Source organism: Delphinapterus leucas, chromosome 15 (genome assembly GCF_059928025.1).
Source record: "Delphinapterus leucas isolate spDelLeu-1000000601 "Yukka" chromosome 15, BTC_Dleu_Yukka2, whole genome shotgun sequence".
Lineage (NCBI taxonomy): Eukaryota > Metazoa > Chordata > Mammalia > Artiodactyla > Monodontidae > Delphinapterus > Delphinapterus leucas.
In genome coordinates this window covers 58,841,483-58,860,735 of record NC_143143.1, presented here as the reverse complement: position 1 = coordinate 58,860,735, position 19,253 = coordinate 58,841,483, and the positions used below count along the sequence as shown (strand labels likewise).

The 19,253-nt window shown below is 42.8% G+C and overlaps 1 protein-coding gene across 6 annotated transcripts in view; it reads right to left on the bottom strand.

The window, feature by feature from the left end:
• DNAAF9 (dynein axonemal assembly factor 9) overlaps window positions 1-19,253 on the bottom strand; it is a 148,436-nt gene that overhangs the window by 38,608 nt on the left and 90,575 nt on the right. For 5 of the 6 annotated variants that reach the window (XR_016387882.1, XR_016387886.1, XR_016387884.1 and 2 more), the window contains exons 21-26: window positions 9,870-9,973; window positions 5,757-5,903; window positions 4,603-4,691; window positions 4,081-4,182; window positions 3,705-3,822; window positions 1,725-1,813 (exon numbers count right to left, since the gene is read on the bottom strand). Coding sequence is in view for 1 of the 6 variants with exons in the window: in XM_022592877.2 (XP_022448585.1) it covers window positions 1,725-1,813; window positions 3,705-3,822; window positions 4,081-4,182; window positions 4,603-4,691; window positions 5,757-5,903; window positions 9,870-9,973 (649 nt within the window). In the remaining 5 variants the exon portion in view is untranslated. The remainder of the gene's footprint in view (window positions 1-1,724; window positions 1,814-3,704; window positions 3,823-4,080; window positions 4,183-4,602; window positions 4,692-5,756; window positions 5,904-9,869; window positions 9,974-19,253) is intronic. The other variant, XR_016387885.1, reaches the window with a different exon arrangement.

The window sequence follows — 19,253 nt, the reverse complement described above, 5'->3', positions numbered from 1 at the left end:
AAAGATCATTCAGTAAAATGGCTTCAGTCCAGTTTTCAGTAAAATTCTTGCTAAGAATAAGTAATGGGGGGAGGGGGAGTTCCCTAGGGGCCCATTGGTTAGGATTCGGCACTTTCACTGCAGTGGCCCAGGTTCAACTCCTGGTTGAGGAACTGAGATCGCACATGCCACGTGGCACAGTCAAAAAAAAGAATAATGGGATAATGGGTAGGGTGAAGAATTCAGATTCTTTACAGAACAAAAGCAATGGAAATGAGGGAGGAACTGGTTAGCTATTGAGTACTTATGAAGGAGGCTCCCCACAGCGCCCCCCCCCACAATCTCCCACTCTAAACTCCCAAACTTCTAGGTGATTTCAGTCTTCTCAATTCTGCTATATGGCCTCCTGCAGGATGCCTTGCCTTTTTTTAAAAAATAAATTTATTTATTTAATTTATTTATTTTTGGTTGTGTTGGGTCTTTGTTGCTGTGTGTGGGCTTTCTCTAGTTGCAAGTGGGGGCTACTCTTCGTTGCGGTGTGCGAGCTTCTTACTGTGGTGGCTTCTCTTGTTGCAGAGCATGGGCTCTAGGTGCACAGGCTTCAGGAGTTGTGGCTCGCGGGCTCTAGAGCGCAGGCTCAGTAGTTGTGGCACATGGGCTTAGTTGCTCCGCAGCAACTAAGTGGGATCTTCCTGGACCAGGGCTTGAACCCGTGTCCCCTACATTGGCAGGCGGATTCTTAACCACTGCACCACCAGGGAAGCCCAGGATCCCTTACTTTGAGGTAGACCAACTAGTTATTAAAAGCCTGGTCGGGAGGCTTCCCTGGTGGCGCAGTGGTTGAGAGTCCACCTGCCGATGCAGGGGACATGGGTTCGTGCCCCGGTCCGGGAAGATCCCACATGCCGCGAAGCGGCTAGGCCCGTGAGCCATGGCCGCTGAGCCTGCGTGTCCAGAGCCTGTGCTCCGCAACGGGAGAGGCCACAACAGTGAGAGGCCCGCGTACCGCGCAAATAAAAAAAAAAAAAAAAAAAAAAGCCTGGTCGGCAAGGGTTGTTTAGCAATCTGCCAGCCAAATGGAAGTGATGCATGAATGATTTCCCCAATTTTGCCTAAGCCAGCATGTCCCAGTTCCACCTGAGCTCACGCAGTCCCCTTGTGGTCACGGAAGGATCACATCCACCAGCTCTCAAGTTCTAACCACCTGGTCCTGAATTCCCCTGCTGACCAGGCACATTCCCAGGTCTCTGCCCATGCTGGTCCTGCTGCTACAGGGCTCTTGCCCAGATACCCAAGGGTTCATTCCCCCATTTCCTCAGGCCTTTGCTCAAATGTCACCTTCTCAGTGAGGTCTTCCCTGAGTACCCAATTTAAAACTGGAATCCCTCCCCCAGCCCAGCACTCCCTATAGCATTCTCTGCATTAATTTATCCATAGCACTTTTCACTAGCTAATATACTATTTTCCTTATCTGGTTAACTGCCTATCTTGCCAAACTAGAATACAAGCTCCATGAAGGCAGAGATTTTCTCATCTGTTTTGTTCATTCGTCCCCTACAGTTAGAACAGTAACTGGCATACAGAAAGTACTCGGTATAAATGTGTTAAATGAATGGATGGATGGATGACCACTGCGCCGATACCAGTGACACCAAAGGTCAGTGCGTGTTGAAGGTTTCCCAGTGCCAAGGCAGACCCAGACATAGAATCCCTTTCCCCAAAGCAAAGGCAGCAGCCATACTAACCTGCCGTATTCCTTATGCAGAGTGACCAGAAAAGCACAGAGCTCGCTAGCATGACAGCCTGGGAGGCCAGTTACAATGCTGATAATTACCTACATGAAAGAAAAGCCATGTGGGTTTGTGATTCAACTGGGAGGCAGCATTGTGTAAGAGGTTAAAAGAACTGACTTCTTGAGCCAGGTTCTATGGGTTTGAACCTCAGCACCAGCACTCACTAGCTATGTGACCTTGGGCTCACAACAGAATCTACCTTGCAGGGTGGATGTAATGATTAGCTGAGTTAATATATGTAAACAAAATGCGTGCAACAGTGTCTGGCACATAGCAAACACCATATACAACAATGTAGCGTTACTATAATAATTTCCACGGAGCAGGCTGTGACTAGATCAGTCTATGTGTGAACAGATAACTAGTGAGAGCCTGCTGTATAGCACAGGGAACTCTACTCAACGCTCTGTGGTGACCTAGATGGGAGGGAAATCCAGAAGTGAGGGGATATGTGCATAAATATGGCTGATTAACTTCGCTGTACAGCAGAAACTAGCACAACATTGTGAAGCAGCTATACCCAATAAGCTAAAAAAACAAAAAAAGTATAATGGAAAATACTGGGCAGAAAGGAGGTTTGGGACAAAAATGCCACAGGCTAAATTGGTGTCGTAAACTCAGCGAAGGAGGGGAGTGGCCTGTGCCTTCCAAGCCACAGGGCCTGAGCTAAGGAAACAAACTGGGTGGAGGAAGCACTTCTCAATCTTGATGGGGAGAAGAGGTGCCAGGCTGCACTTTCCTAATCTTGGCACACGACCACATGAAAACAGGGCCCTCTGCAGGCAGACATTCCAAAGCAACTCAAGAAATTCACCAACAAAGAAGGGGTCAAGCAGAGGAAGAAAGGAACCATGCATTTGCTGAAGGATAACGATGTCAGTGACATAGCATGGCAAGGGCTTCTTTAAGTATGTTTTATTGCACAATACACAAGACTCACTGGGACAGGTCTGGAGTGAAGTTCAACTTGGTGGCACTCATCACTTGAGCTAGTCCCATCAGCACAGAGATGGCTATGGATGCCTCTTTTATGGGAAACAGTTCTCCCTCCTCCCCTCTGACCAGACCCTTAGTCTGTATCCCTTTCTGTGCCTGTGGGCAGTACTCCATGTAACTGACTTTCTGTTTATACTCTTCCCATCCAAATTTCTCCATCTTGGTTCCCATTCCTCAGCACCCACGCCTCAGCCTCTCAAATCCCAGCAAACATGCTCACAGCCAGATACCTTCTTACTTTAAGGCCAGTCCTGTAGCACTTTGTTATATGAAATATCAATACATATATTAAAAAAATATGTAAAATATAACATTTTCATTTTTAAACTCTTGCTTAAGGGAAAAATGAGGCTTCTGACTGCTTAATGCTTCTATTTCCTTTTGCAGCTGAGTGTCTTCTAGATTTGCACAGAAATAAATGCCCTCTTTGAGCATATTATGACATATGGTTCCAAAGAAATGGTGGGAGGAGTCAAGAGGAGAGGCGTGTGAAGCAGGAGCAGATTAAAATCCACTCTTGGGAAGACAGTGTTTATAAAGTGTCACCTTATCCTGGTGGTGCTAGCAAGGTCTCGCTAACACTTCCCCTTACGAAGCTCAATATGTCAGGTAAGTCCTTGCAACCAGAAAGAGCTGATGGCATGAGAGTACTGAGCAGGAGTTTGGAAGACCTGGAGGAGCAAGGGGAAGGCACAGCAATATGCCAGGGTTTCATCATTGCTATGGGGCTCAGCTGGGGTTAATGTAGATGCCTGTACACAGTCATTATATAGAGCAGGTTTCATGTGTATCATTACATCAGTATCCAGGGAGGTGGAGAGTCTTATAAAAGGGACTCTGCCTGAGCTCCTTTTGTTAACTGACACTGAAGATTAAGGGCAGGCTATCAGGATTATCTTCCCATGAATTCCCAGCTTATTTGGTGAGCTGCTGTACCTTGTCATTTTCTACTGTGTGAGTAGGGTTGATTTCAGCTTGCTGCAGCAGGACAGGGAGATGGGTCCTCATCATGGGTTCCCGACTAACGCTGCTGACGGCAAAATGCTGGAGAAACCTAGAAAAAGAAAGACAATGCTATTATGTTACCATCACCAGCCTTGCCTGAATGTGCCCATTCACATGATAAACTTATTTAATTGCTGAAAAGAAACCTTAGTGAATATCTCTAGAGAATAAAATTGTATATGGTGTGTCACTACTACTTTTTATAATTATTCTTAAGAAGCTATAAAGAAAGAAAATGGAGCTTAGAAAGCACCAACTCTGAGGTTTCTGACATTTCAAAAGTCAGAAACAGAAAAACAGAGCTCACCCATCCAGCTCTGGGAGTTTGGCTGAGAGTAGCTTTAGAGGACTCCGTTTCTCCCCAGCAGAATGGCTCAGGACACTGAAGAGCTTCTGTGCACTGGAGTGTCTGGAATATCAAAGGCTCACAGATTAGAATTCCATCTCTCTACAGCAAACATACTTTACATAACTTGTTCTGATATTTTCAAGCCAAAGTCCTGAGACAGAGTCAATACTTCTAAAACAAGCATCTCACTGACTTAAGCAAAATTCGGCATTAATGCAAGATGACTGGTTTGCCCACATAGGAAGCCTGGCCTAAAACCTTTGGTAATACTACAGGTGTCTGATTCTTGGTGGATTTCATCTCTCTTGACTTTTGTTCCCCAAGGGCACTGGCTACCTGCAAGTTGGCAGCACTGGAATGATTGTGTCGGCCCTTTCAGAAGCCAGGACCCCTGTGTTACATAACACAAGTCATCCTGCAGAGAGAGCAGACACACACAGCCTAGGGAAGCAAGCATAAACACTGAAGGCAGCCACTTACAATCTCTTTTGTTCCACAGATAATCCATCTTCCTGGATCACTTTTAAAGACAGCCCTGAGTTAGCCTGCTGTTGCCAGGGGGAGAAGACCTAAACAAAACAGAATTTGAGCAAAGAACACTTTAAACCCAACAACAGGATATGGAACCCACATGGGGATTTGATGGCTGTTGAAAATCTAGACTGTCAGTACAGAGAAAAACCATAACAAACAAGTTTGTTCCAAAATTAGAGGCCTGAAGCAATTCTGTTCTGTATTTTTAAAAACTAGAATTTCTTTCTGGGTTCTTCTCCCAGGGATTCTGCTCCTTAAGAGGCCAGGAAGCACAGAGGAAGGTATCAGGTAATACTGTTCTGGCAGCAGGGGCATGTCTTCCCTGGTGATAGGGACAGACAGAAGGAGTTCAAGCAACTCCTGCCTAGAGGCAGAGGAATAGCTGAAGAGAATCTCTAGGTTCCTAGACTGAAAGGACAAGCACAAGGAGGTAGAAGGACCAGCTGGCAGTAAGATGGAGACACAGACACGTCCTAAAAGCTGCTCTGCAGCCAAGGCCAGTTCTTGCCTCCTCCCTGTTCTACAAATCTATCCTGAGGGAGTGACTGTCCTCTCAAAAGCTGTTGCATCACACCTTTCCAAGCATTTCCACCAGAATAAGACTGGCCATTTGTATGACTCTGGCTACTGCTTGGTCTCTAAGTAGGCTGTATAATTCTTGGTGAGCTCCCTCACTCGTGCAATCTGTGCTGAAAGCCTATGGTGTGCAGCCTGCCAGGTGGAACCACTTGCAAGGGCAGGGCCTATGAACCATGGGGAGGGAGAGTTTGGGGTGGGGTAGAGAGCTCTGACCCAGTAGGTAGGGCCTAACAACTCAATAAAGTAGCTAAAAGGAAAATGAGTCTAATTATGACTTATAAGGGACAAAGAATATTTTTCTTAGAAGTTAGAAAGCCTTTTGTTCAGTTCCTTTAGGTTCTCACCTTTCAATGGCAAGAGTCTATTCCAGGACCCAAAAAGATCAGAAGCAGCCACCCTCACACCAGCCCTCCCAACTCTCCCTCTCAGCACCTCACTGTTAGCCCTGAAACATTGCCTTAGCAACTAAATTGCTAGGAAAAAGGGTAGTAATTGTTTTGCTGAATAATGATTGATGTTACCTCTGAGTAAAATGTTTGGTATATCTTGGATTTGGGGAAAAGGGCAATCATCAGAAAATTGTTTGATCCACGGAAATGAACTGGAAGATGGGGAAGCAATGAACTTTTGAAGTCTATCAGAAGGGCAGCAACAATACTGGTGGAATCCTAAAGAGAAAAAGAGGGAGCATCACTGAGAAAAGCCATATGCATGATACAAGCCCTCACATCTACTGTCAGAACACATATGGTGAATGTCAGTCCAGTTATTTTCACATTACGTGGTTTACTGGGATTCAGTTATAGATGTGCTTACCCACACCCAGTTTTAGGAGATATAGGAAGTACAGGGTCTTTTCTCCTAAACTGAAAATATCATCTCTTCCTAGGATATTAATCCCTTATCGGATAAATGATTTGCAAATATTTTCTCCCATTCTGTGGGCTGCATTTCACATTCTTAATAGAGTCTTTTGATGCAGAGAAGTTTTAAAATTTGATGAAGTCCAACTTACATATTTTTTTTTGTTGTCTGTGCTTTTGGTGTCAAATCCAAGAAACTGCTGCCTAATCCAAGGTCACGAGGATTTACTCCTATGTTTTCTTCTAAGAATTTAATAGTTTTTGTTCCCACATTTAGGCTTATACTCCATTTTGAGGTTTTTTTTGTATACAGTGTAAGGTAAGAGTCTAACTTCATTCTTTTGCATGTGGATATCCAGTTTTTCCAGCACTGTTTGTTGAAAAGACTGTCCTCTTCTCATTGAATGATCCTGGCACCCTTGTTGAAAATCATTTGACCATATAAGCAAGACTTTCTTTTTGGGCTCTCTATTCTGCTCCATTGGTCTACATATCTAATCTTACACCAATATCACACTGTTACAATTATTGTAGCTCTGTAGCTAGTTTTGAAATTAGGAAGTGTGAGTCCTCCAACTTTCTTCTTTTTCAAGATCATTTTGGCTATTTTGGCAAGGGAGTCCCTTGAGATTCCATATGAATTTCAGGATGGGTTTTTTCATTTCTGCAAAAAACGCCATTGGGGTTTTAACAGGAATTGCCCTGAATCTATTGATTGCTTTGGGTAGTACTATCATATTATTTTAATATTAAGTTTTCCAGCCAATGAACGTGGGATGTCTTACCATTTATTTAGGTCTTCTTTAATTTCTTTCAGCAATGTTTTGTGGATTTTGGTGTTTTAAGTCTTTCAACTCCTTGGTTAAATTTATTGGAATTGTTTCCTTTAAGAACCGTTTCGGATTATTCACAGTTTGGGTACAGAAATGCAACTGTTCTTTTATCTGTTTATTTCATATTCTGCAACATTGGTGAATTCATTTGTTAATTCTAACAGTTTGTGTGTGTGTGTGTGTAATCTTTAGGAATTTCTACATATAAATCATGTCATCCATGAACAGAGCTACTTTTACTTCTTTCTTTCCAATTTAAATGCCTTTTATTTCTTTTGCTCGCCTAATTGCTCTGGCTAGGACTTCCAATACTATGTTGAATAGACGTGGCAAAAGCAAGTATTTTCGTCTTGCTCCTGATCTTAGAGGAAAAGGTTTTTTTATAAAGTCAGTTTATATATACTTTAAAATTTTTATTTATTGATTTTTGGCTGTGGGCTTCTCTAGTTGCAGCACATGGGCTTAGTTGTGTTATGTGGGATTTTAGTTCCCCAACCAGGGACCAAACCTGGGCCTGCTGCATTGGGAGCGTGGGGTCTTAACCACTGGACGGCCAGGGAAGTCCCTTTTTTTTTTTTTTTTAATAATTTAAGATTTCATTATGAAAGTCGTATGTTCATTAAATAAAAATTTGAGAAAAATATAAAAATAGAATAGAGAATAAAGGTTAAAAAAATTAATCCAAGGTCCCATCACCCAACTCCAACTACAGCTAACATTTTAGTACTTTTCCTTCTAGTCTGTTCTTCCTATTCATTCATTGAATTCCCATTTTTATGTACTGGGAAATCATATTCACTTTTACAGTTTCATATCTTGCTTTTAAAACTTAATCTACCATTCGCATCTACCATGTTGTTGTAAACTATCTGTAAACATTTTCAAAGGCTGCATCTGACTCCCCTCTTAGCCCACCACTATGACTGGACATTCATATTATCAATTCCACTTCACCTTTTGTTTACTTCACTGTACCTTTTATCTACTCTTTACTAATTTACATTAGTGGTAATTTACATTAGTGGTAGCATGCATCTGATGTGCTTCCACGTATCTGTTAACTAACCTCACGTCCTCTGAACATCCATGACCTGGCACTCAGTGTTTTCATGTTGATAAAGTTAGAGCTCTTCATAGAAAAGAAACAGCAACTCATTTTTTTTTAATCACCAAAAACAGTTTTCCTGGTTTGTGTTTTTGTCTTTTAATTCCCCTTTTGAATACTTTTTAGAGTTTTAAATTATTAGTGTGATAAATTTTATGCTACATCCATACAGTGGAATACTACTCATCAATAAAGCAATAAAAAGGAAAAACTATTGATACACACAACAACATGGATGACCTAAAAATCATGTTGAGTGAAAAATGCCAGGCTCAAAAGGGTACAGAATGTATGATGTCCATTTATATAACATTTTAGAAAATGCAAACTAATCTACAGTGACAGAAAGCTAGTAAGTGGTTGCCTAAAGCCAGAAGCTGGGGGAAAAGATGATCTGCAAAAAGGTATTAGAAAACTTTTGGGGGGTGACAAAAATCTGTATCTTGACTGTGCTGGTGGTTTCATGAATACATACATCTGTCAAAACTTTAAACAGATAGTGTTAACTGTATGTATGTATGTATTTATAATATATTTTATTCAATCGAACATATCCAAAATATTTTAAATGTAATCAACATAAAAATATTATGAGATATTTTACATGCTTTTTTTTAGGTATAGCTGATGTACAATATTATATAAATTTCAGGTGTACAACATAGTGATTCACAATTTTTAAGGGTTATATTCTATTTATAGTTATTATAAAATATTGGCTATATTCCCTGTGTTGTACAATAAGTCCTTGTAGCCAGTTAATTGCACTTAGAGTATATTTCAATAAATTATCAGCAAGAAGTTAAAAAATCCTTAAGTGGTCAAATCTGACAAACTGTTTCTTTAGAATTTCTTGTATCACTTCTAAGCTTAGATTAGAAAGTCTTCCTGTCCCTAAAGATTTAATAAATATTCATTTTTATATTCTCCTTAACTGGACTTATTGTGGTGATCATTTAATAATATATATGTCTAAGACAGTAGATCTTAAAAGTTCTCATCAGAATCTGAAAAAGAATGGATATATGTGAATGGATATATGTAAATGTATAACTGAATCGCTTTGCTGTACACCTGAAACTAATACACTGTAAATCAACTACACCCCAATATAAAATAAAAATTAAATTTAAAAAAGTTCTCATAAGAAAAATAATTTGTAACTACACCCTTCTTTCTACTTATGAAATTTTAAACTATTTAATTTTCTCAGAAGTTTATTTTCATTTTTGATATGAGTTAAAAATCCATCCCCACCCACCCCAAAATTAGGTAACTTATCATTCCAGCCCTTAAGTTTCACCCTTTCCTTCCTGATGTTGGAAGACTCTTTAACCTAATTAATATCAAATATCAAAGCTTTCACCTAATATAGCCATCTAACCTGTCTGGTTGGTCTGCCTGCATTTTTGAACAGCCTTTAAGGAACCAGGTTCTATGTGGAAGAAAGACATAACTCTTTCTGACTTGCTCACATAATTCATTTTCAGAGCTATCTGACCAAACCACTTTACCTGGTCTCTGTCCCGGCTCCCAAACAAGCTGGTTTTGAGGCTGAGACCACACAGGGTGGAGGGCCTGCCCTCTGCTCTGGTGTCACACTGTGATGAGCTGTGCCCTGGCCAAAGGGTACAGGCTAGGGGAAACTCATAGCTACACCTATGGCTCACAAAAGCCTCTCCATGACTTTCCTGCCTGCCTGCCTCAAGGGCAGCGCTGGTTCCTAACATCCTGCCCTGTGGTGGTAGAGGGAAGACAGGGAGTTATTTGATTTTCCCTCAGAAGTGTGAGTATCTTTCTGAACATCAAAACCATGGACTGTAAAACACCTACCCCATCATAAAACAAAACGGAATTCATGTGATCCTTGGAAATGATGATATTTCCGTGATGACGGTCAGAAAACAGAAGTCCACCAGAGAAGAAATGTACTTTCCCTGGAAGGAAAAGAGATCTGGTAAGAGCTGGAGGGCTGGATTCTGGGGGCCAGTATCACAGCGTTCTTCCTGCAGGTTCCAGGCCAAGACAGAGTGGTAACTAGAGACCATCTGAAGTGCTTAAGTTAAACGATCTTTATGCTGAGAACTGTGCTCTGAGAAAGCCAATGTACCCTCCTAGGGCCTCAGAGAGAAATGAGGCATCAGATACAGTCTTTGCATAAGAATTAGAAAAAGCAACAAGTGAGTAAGTTATCAGCTGATGGAGAGAGGCAAAATTCACATTCACTTATGGGTGTCTTCCAGGGAAATACACTAGAAAAGACTTTGGGTATATCTGCTCCATTACTGAGTTTACAGATGCTCCTTTCTACTATTTTGGCAGAAGGTGGCTCAGCTCTGAAATGACCACATCTCTCACATAAGGCCCAAGAAAGAGCACTAGGGCATCAGCTGTTGAAAGAATGGTGAAGGGTGCTTAAGAGCCCCTTGCCAGGAAAGGAACATGTGAGTTAGGCAATAAGTGAATTCTACAGACACTGGAGACTGCTGTTCTGTAGTTCCCAAAAGCAAGATGGGTGGGACATGGACACTGAGTGTGGGTTCCTTAGAATAAGGATTCAGGTTTAAGGAGAGCTGCTTGTTTCCTGGGTGGCCAAGGTTACACAGCAGCTCAGTATGGGCCCTAGGGAGTAGATCATAGAAATGATGGACACTAAGGTGACAAGGGTTAAGGCTGGGCCTGGGCTTGCTTTGGAGACCCAAATGAAGCACCCAGGGCACCCATAAGACCCGTAGGTGAAGCTGCTCTCTGGAATGGTCCAAGCTGGATCCTTCCTATTCCTGTAATAGCCTTTCTTTCCATGTTTTCACAAACAGAGAAGAGATAGAGTATTTCTTAGAGCTCAAGGCACAGGCTTGGGGAAAACCGCCAATATCTTATTGCTGAGGCAGAGGACATGAGACCAAGAAGAGGGACTGATTCCTTGAGCTGTAGTTCTAAAAAGGCAGCCCCAAAGCTGTGTAAGTTGTAATGACAAGAAGAGCAAAGGCCAAGTTTTGAAGGTTTCCTGAAAAGGTGGGGTTTCAGGAGGCAGAGAGGGGCCTAGAGAGTATGTGTGCTTGTGTGTGTGCATGTTAATGGGGGGTGGGGAGAAGTGGGGGAGGTGGAGGCAGTTTTTAGGTACTAGAGGACGGTTTGAAGCCTGAATCTCAACAAATGAACAAGACAACCAGTCAGCGGGAACTAATGCCAACCTTACCAGCCAGCCCAGTTCAAGGCACTCAATGGTTCAAGTCCTGTAAGTCTCCTACCCTCTAACAAGTAAAACCTAGCCTCACCTACACACAGTCTTGCCCTATGGCCCTCTTGAGTGGAGGCTCCTCATGCCCCAGCCTCATCCTGCACCCATGCCAAGGTTCATCACTGCTGTTCCCAGACCATTCCCTCCCAAAATGGCACAATATTTTCATTCCCTCAGAGACTCATGCCCCTCCTTTCCTTCACTGCTCACATCTACTGCCCTCCTAATTATGCTACAACACTTCAAACAGCTTCTGAATGTGTTCACAGTCTTCTCTTCCAAAGCCGACACTCCCATTCCCTCTGAGAGATCAGGGGGTGGGCCATGCCACGCTCTGGCCTTGCTGCTCCTCAATGCCAGTTCCATACCAGTAAAGCAGCACCCAGAATGTCTTAACTTCTGAAATCTTCAGCTCCAGAACCTACTCTCTGACTACAAAATGCCATGATACTTTTAACTATCTCACTCCCCAAACCTCATCCCGTGATGTCACTGAGACTTTGAAGCCTTCAGTTCCCCCATTTTTCCCTTATTGCTCAGAAATTTCTGACTTTCCTCTCATCCACATTCAGGGCCAATCCCCAGGGACAAGACAAACTTTTGATCTCTGTTTTGTCAGGGAAAGGGATGGGAACAGATTTTATTTAGTATTTACTAAGCACCAACCATGTCATATACATTATAGTTTTCCATCTTTGCAACAACTGTAAGAGTTAGTATTATTTTTAGAGGACTGATGGGAAATTCAAGCTTAGAGAGATCTTCCCAAAAGTCATAGAACTGCTTGATAGTGGAGCCAAGTACAGAACACAGGTTTGTCTGATGCCAGGGCACTGTACCATGCTAGCCACTTCAATTCTCTTTTTCCCTTTACTTCTGCTCTACCCACAGCCCATTCGTGGCTAATATGATGAAGTACCTTCTCTGCTTGCTCAACCTCAACAAGCCCTCAGTGCTGCCTGGTAGTCCCACCACTGCCATCTCCTTCCATCAACTCCTCCAGGGCCCAACCAAAGCCCTTAACACGCTCCTAACACCACAACTTCTTAAACTCCAGCCACAAGATGACTCTACCTACTGTTAAAGAGGAAAGAGGGGTCAACAGGTGTAATCAGGTAGAAACTGCTCCCCCACCTACTGCTTAGTATCTGGACCCTTCCATGTCCTGGGCTCACCGTCCACCTGTATACCTCTAACATGAAGCTTCTCAGGAACAAGTACCACTCAAAGGCCTCCTGGACAAACCTCAGAATCACTCCAAAGCTTCCAGAAAACAGCACATATCTGAGAGTTGGTACATTCCAAGTAGTCACTGGGAAGATGGGAAAAGAAGTGGATCAGGGTGGTCATCTCCAGCACTTCTTCTCCCCCTAGATTCTAAAGCCTCAAAACAAAATGGAAAAGAGGCGGAGAGAAATTCACAAGGCAGTGCTGGAAAAGTACTCACTATGGGGCCTGGCACAGGGCAAGAGCTGATTTTAGTACTGGTGCAGACTGTTCTGTGTTGCAACTACCCTTTGCTCTGGGAATAGTAACTCTGTTATTATTCTCAGGGCACACATGAGATAACTGAAGTCTCTCACTGGGTGGTCCAATGCCAGTGCCCCAGTCTCTTAGATCCTAATCCATTTGAAGTAGTAACACTTCCAGTATCTGTTCTGGACTTGTGACTGTCAAACTGTTATCTGATAGGACATGCCTTTGCAAGGGCTTCTCAGTGACTGGGGGAGCCAATTCCTGATGAGATCTCCCTGGCTCCTTAACCAATCCCTGGTGCCTTGCTTAATGGGCTCTTTCATTCCTTCTCCATTCTGTGAGTCTGAAAACCCAAGGTAAGAGGAAGTTCCCCCTCAGTACCCAAGAAGTAGCAGGGGACTACAGCAGGGCTGTCTTTGACTGACCTCTACATCCCCGGACATCTAACAGGAACGAGCCCTCAGGGCAAAATAAGACACCAAATGTTAATGAAGAATTTGGCTTTTCCTCCTTCAGACAACTGGCTGTACAAATAAAAACCCCTGGACTTCCCTGGTGGCGCAGTGGTTAAGAATTCGCCTGCCAATGTAAGGGACACGGGTTCGAGCTCTGGTCCAGGAAGATCCCACATGCTGCGGAGCAACTAAGCCCGTGCGCCACAACTACTGAGCCTGCACTTTAGAACCCTTGAGCCACAGCTACTGAGCCCGCGTGCCTAGAGCCCATGCTCCGCAACAAGAGAACCCACCGCAATGAGAAGCACGTGCACCACAACGAAGACTAGCCCCCACTCGCCACAACTAGAGAAAACCCTCATGCAGCAAAGACCCAACACAGCCAAAAATAAATAAATTAATTAATTAAAAAATAAATAAATAAAATAAAAATCCTCCAATGGTCCAGCCTGTGTAAAGAGGGAATATTATCACTGCTGGGAAAATATTATGATGCAATGGCTGGGTAATTTTCCTTCTGTGTGTGTGACAGTATGTGAAGTATACACATATGATTTAAAGAAAAAAACCTGGGCTTCCCTGGTGGCGCAGTGGTTGAGAGTCTGCCTGCCGATGCAGGGGATGCGGCTTTGTGCCCCGGTCCGGGAAGATCCCACATGCCGCAGAGCGGCTAGGCCTGTGAGCCATGGCCACTAAGCCTGCGCGTCCGGAGCCTGTGCTCCGCAACGGGAGAGGCCACAACAGTGAGAGGCCCGCGTACCAAAAAAAAAAAGGAAGAAAAAAACCTAAACAACAACAAACCCTGATGCCTGTATATGCACCACTCAGCTTAAGAAATCAAGTATTCCTAGTGCCTTTGAAGCCTCCTCAATGTCCTTCCTCAAAGGCCCTCTCTCTTCCACCCAGAGGGAACCAACATCCCAAATTTTATGTAGCTTTACCATACTTCAATGTATCTATAAACTATATATGATTTAGTCTTGTCTCTTTTACTTTCATACAAATGGAATCTTAATACATGTGTTCTTTTGTGACTTGCTTACTTGTTTCAGCATCCTGTTCCTGAGAGTCATCCACACTGTAGGTAACACGCAACTGTGGGTAATATGTATGTTGTAGGTATATGCTATATAATTCATTCATGCTCAGTGCTGCAGATAAATTTCTCTTTTAAAGTGTCCCTCAACAGTTTCATATCAGCACAAGGGAACACATGAGAGGGTGTAGAATGAAGCAGATGGCCACTGCCTGGGCCTTCCCATCACAGGAAGGTGAAACTCAGTTTGGTCACCAGAGTTCTCAGACTTTATGTGTCAATGGTACCAGCATCTCTGCTCCTCATTGCTAAAAAACCTGTGCCTGATGGAAAAAATACTCTGGAATCTGTAAATTGCTACAGGGATAATGAAGGTGCTGCCCGAGGGCCAACCATTCACTGAGGCTTGTAGGAAATAGTAGATATATGGTCAATTGATATTCAACAAAGGTGCAAAGACAATTCAAAGTAGAAAGGAGAGTCTTTTCAACAAATGGTGCTGGAAAAAATGGATATTCCCATGTAAAACAATGACCATCAATTCATACTTTGCACCAGATATTCTGCCCATTCGCACCAGCCACAGTGGAAAACCTCATACTTCATAGGGATGGCAGGTAGTGTTCTCAGAATGATTTTGCCTCACTACCGGGGTAAAATTAGTCCTAAACTAAATGCTGCTCTGCTTCTTGCCTAACAAAGCTTAAAAGACAGGCCCAGATGATAAGAGTAGAAGAGAAATAGAGCAGTTATTATCACTGTATTCCCTATGTTCGCGGCTAGAGGAAAGACTGAACCATGCTAACCTGAGATATGGAAGATGTAAAAAATGTCTAAATTGAACTTCTAGAGATGAAAAATACAACTTCTGAGAAGAAAAAAACACTGGATAAGACTAATGACATGACAACTGTTGAGAGCTTAGCTACTCTGTGGTACTGCTACCTCAGCATCCATCTTGTTTGGCCAAGCGGCCTGCACGGGCCGTAAACTGACACTAGCCCCCTCATGCAAGCGCGTGCCCTAGACAACAGCCTGCAGAGTCACAAGCAAATGTAAGTTCCTGATATGACTTTCCCAGAAGCCCTTGTCATCAACAGTCTCCCCTGCCTCCTTAGTGCCTTCCCCTTGTATGCCCCTTATATAAGACCTCCATGGAGCTTACCAAAATTCCACTCTTTTTGGTTTGAATTGACCAGTTTGGCCTTAGCCAAAAGTCTAAGGAATCCCAAAGCACTCCAACCCACAGACCCTAATAAAGGCAGGTACCCAGGTCCAGCCTGCACCTTGCCTTGACCACTGCCCCCTGCCCCCCACACCTCCATGTAGCCCCTCAAGGCATGCCATTTCAATTTCTTTTGTGGTCTTTTGTTGAACCTGGCTCACCATCCAGCAGCCTGTGTTCCGTTCAACAAATGTTAATTTAACAAACTCATAACAACAATGCAGAACAAAAGATTAGTAAATCAGAATATGTAGAAACTATGCAAAATAAAACATAAAGAGAAAAAAGACTAAAAATAATTGTACAGAGCATCAGGGAGCTGTGGGACAACTTTAGGCAGCCAAATGTATGTAACTGGAATCCTTGAAGGAGAGGGGAAAAACTGAAGAAATAATGGCCAAAAAATTTCCAAATTTGAGGAAAACTCTAAATCCATCAATTCAAGAAACTAAATGAATCCCAAGCATAAGCAACATGAAGAAAACCACACCAGTCACATAAAGATCTGACTGCTTAAAATCTGTGATAAAAAGAAAGAAAATCTTAAAAGCAGCTGGTAATAAAAGACACCTTATATAGAAAGGAACAAAGATAAGAATGACAGTAGATTTCTGCTCAGAAATAATGTTAGTAAGAAGACAGTGGAGTGGAGCAACATCTTTAAAGCACAGAAAGAAATGGTCAACCTACAATTCTTTAGCAAGTGAAAATATCTTTCAAAAGCCTCAGGGTTGGGACTTCTGAAATGGCTGTGAGGAGTCTGGAAAGTTCTCTCCCCAGGAAGCAGCCATAAAACTGGACTGTCAAAAACAACTAGTTAAGGACTCTGGAAACGGACCAAAGTTATACAACAAAACTGAGAAGCATTTAAGGAATTCTACTGAAGCTTGGTAAGAACAGTGGAAATCTATGGTATTTTAGCTTGGGGCTATTCACATTACCTCCCCTCCAGCTCTGTGGTGCAGAAGTCTTATGAAGGAGAGAGGTTGGCCTGCTGGAGTGGCTGACTTTATCTGGGGGCAAAGCACAGAAAATTCCATACGTAGCGATATCAAAAACCAAAGCAATCCAAATGGCAAACATGGGACTTCTCTGGTGGCGTGGTGGATAAGACTCTGTGCTCCCAATGCAGGGGGCCCAGGTTCGATCCCTGGTCAGGGAACTAGATCCCACATGCATGTCATAACTAAGAGTTCATATGCTACAACTAAGGAGCCGGTGAGCCTCAAATAAGGAGCCCGAGAACCACAAATAAGGAGCCCGCCTGCCGCAATTAAGACCTGGTACAACAACAACAACAACAAAATAAATATTAAACAACAACAACAAGTGGGAAACATTCAGGGAAGACCAACGTACCAGAGATCTCAATGCTGGCTGGTACAATCAGCCAGAAATGTAACAGGAAAATCAGAGGACTGAGACCATAGATGGCAATTATGTCTTTACATACCACAAGAAAGATGTGTTGTAAGGCACTGTCCTGGTGCCAGGTGCACCAAGAGACAAGTACAGGAATGCTCATGAGAGCACTGTCTGCAATAGCAAAAAACTATAAACAACCCAAATGTCCATCAAGAGTCAAAAGGATAAACAGCATATTTTCATACAAAGCAATCCTATGGAACCATGAAAATGAATGAGCCTTATGGCTACGCACAACAATCTGGATGAATCTTACTTAGGACCAGAACACTGAGTGAAAAAAGCAAGTCCCAGAAGAACACGATAGAGTATGATCCTAATTTGTATTAAATTCAAAAATAAGACATTGTTTAGGGATATAGGCATATGTGGTAAAACTCTAAAGCAGGCTCCTGAGGATTAGGTACTGGGCAGCTTGCCTGACCAAGGTCAGCAGGGTAGGGAAGAGAAGGGCACATAAAGGAAATGAATGAAAAGGAAGCTGCATAACAAAAAGTCTTTTGATAGCAGAAGTCACTAACTGGGAAAGGGAAAAGATACCAGAGCTGGAAACATTTCAAGGTAAAGGAAGTACTATTCTTTTTGTCCATAAGTAGTTCACTGGGCCATCCCTAGACCAAAAATCAAAAGACCTGGACCACCCCCCGAGATGTCACCACTAACTTGTACTATAACCTCAGACCCATTTTTCACCTTCTATGGGGCTCAAGATACGAAGATCAATCAAGATAATGCATGCTGATGAGCTCTTTAAATGCCTTCAGAGGATGGGAACAGATAAATCTCAGTCTCAACTCCAGGCATATTTACCTAGATCCAAATGACATTTAAGCTTCAGGACCCCTCACCTGCTCAAGCCCCTTTTCAAGGCCCAGAGAAGAGACTTAACCCTTCTGTATGTACTATTTTTCCTTAAGAGAGCCCTGAAGTGGTATAAACTTCAAACCCTATAAAACTGACCTGAGCCCTGAAGTGGTGAAATGCTAAATACACAGCCAGAGGATACTCCTATTTAAATTCTCTGCTCTACTGAAATTTCCTGCCTCAGAAAACCATCTCCTAAATTCAAACTACATTTTTCTCAGGAACTAAGAAAGTGTGAAATCTAAGCTCTCAAGTGTGTGACTAACAAGGCCCAAGAAATTCCTGGCTTTATTCGTGTGTAGAGACCTCAGGATACACTGAATCTTGCTGGATAACTCAATACAGTGTAAGATTATTTTTCTAACAAGGACTTTTGCTAAGAAGGTGCAAACTAATTTTGGCAAATATCCTTGCTAAATATTATAACTGGCTCAACTATGACACAGCACAACCACCTCTGTGTTGTGTCTACAAGCTGATTTTAAAACATTATGCAACTCTGCCTCAAGGCTGGGGGTACTGTCACACACTCTCCTGTCTTTGGCAAAGGTTCCTAACTTCCTGGTTTTTTGCACCAGGATCTGGAGAGGCAGAAATGCAGGGGGCACAGCATGATAAAAAATGCTACCTGGCATTTTGTGGATCGAAAACCAGGACTCCTTGTGCTTTATCTTCTATGACAACGGAGGAGCCAAGTTTAACCAGTGATCTGAGAACATGGAGAGCAACTTGTCACTGGAGAGAATATTTTCAAGAAGAACAAATTATCCAGAGAGAGAATTTGCTTAGTAAAGGATGAGGAATTTGTGGAGTAAGTCATAACTCCTCTTCCACAAAAAAGGCTTATCTAACAGGGAAAGAATAGGACTCATAAGAAAATGTTATTTTGAGGAAACCAAAAAGGAGCATGGAATGAATCCCCAGGAAATCCATGTAAGACCAAAACAGTTCTTGAGAATTCTACATCAGCAGAAACACTGCCAGCTTGGACTGAAAGGGATAGAGAGAATAGAAAAATGAAAGGAGACTGTTGGACCCCCAAAATTCTAGCGGCAAGAAGCAGGCTGATAAAACTAGTCAGCTACAAAGTGCCACCTTCATGAAAAGGAAGAACGACAGAGGTATAGCCACAGACCAGAGGGCAGAGTCATGAGCCTAGAGGGCAAAACTAAGAGTTTAGAGGGTAGAACCAAGAGCCCAGGGGGCAGAACTAAGGGCCATGGAGGACTATTCCTAGGCCTTGAAACCTAATCTAGGAACTGGAGTTTGTCTAGCTGAATTTCAAAGCTGCCTTGGGGTTGGGACTCCTTTTTACCTTTCATTTTTCCCCCTTTTTAATATGAATGTCTATAACTGTTATCCTATGCCAGTCCTACCTTGTATGTTGTGAGGGCTGGGGCAGATAACTTGCCTCTAATTTCACAGGGCTACAGATGGAAAGGAATTGTGTTCAGGACCTGTACTTTATGAAATAGCTCCAGAGCCTCACGTACAG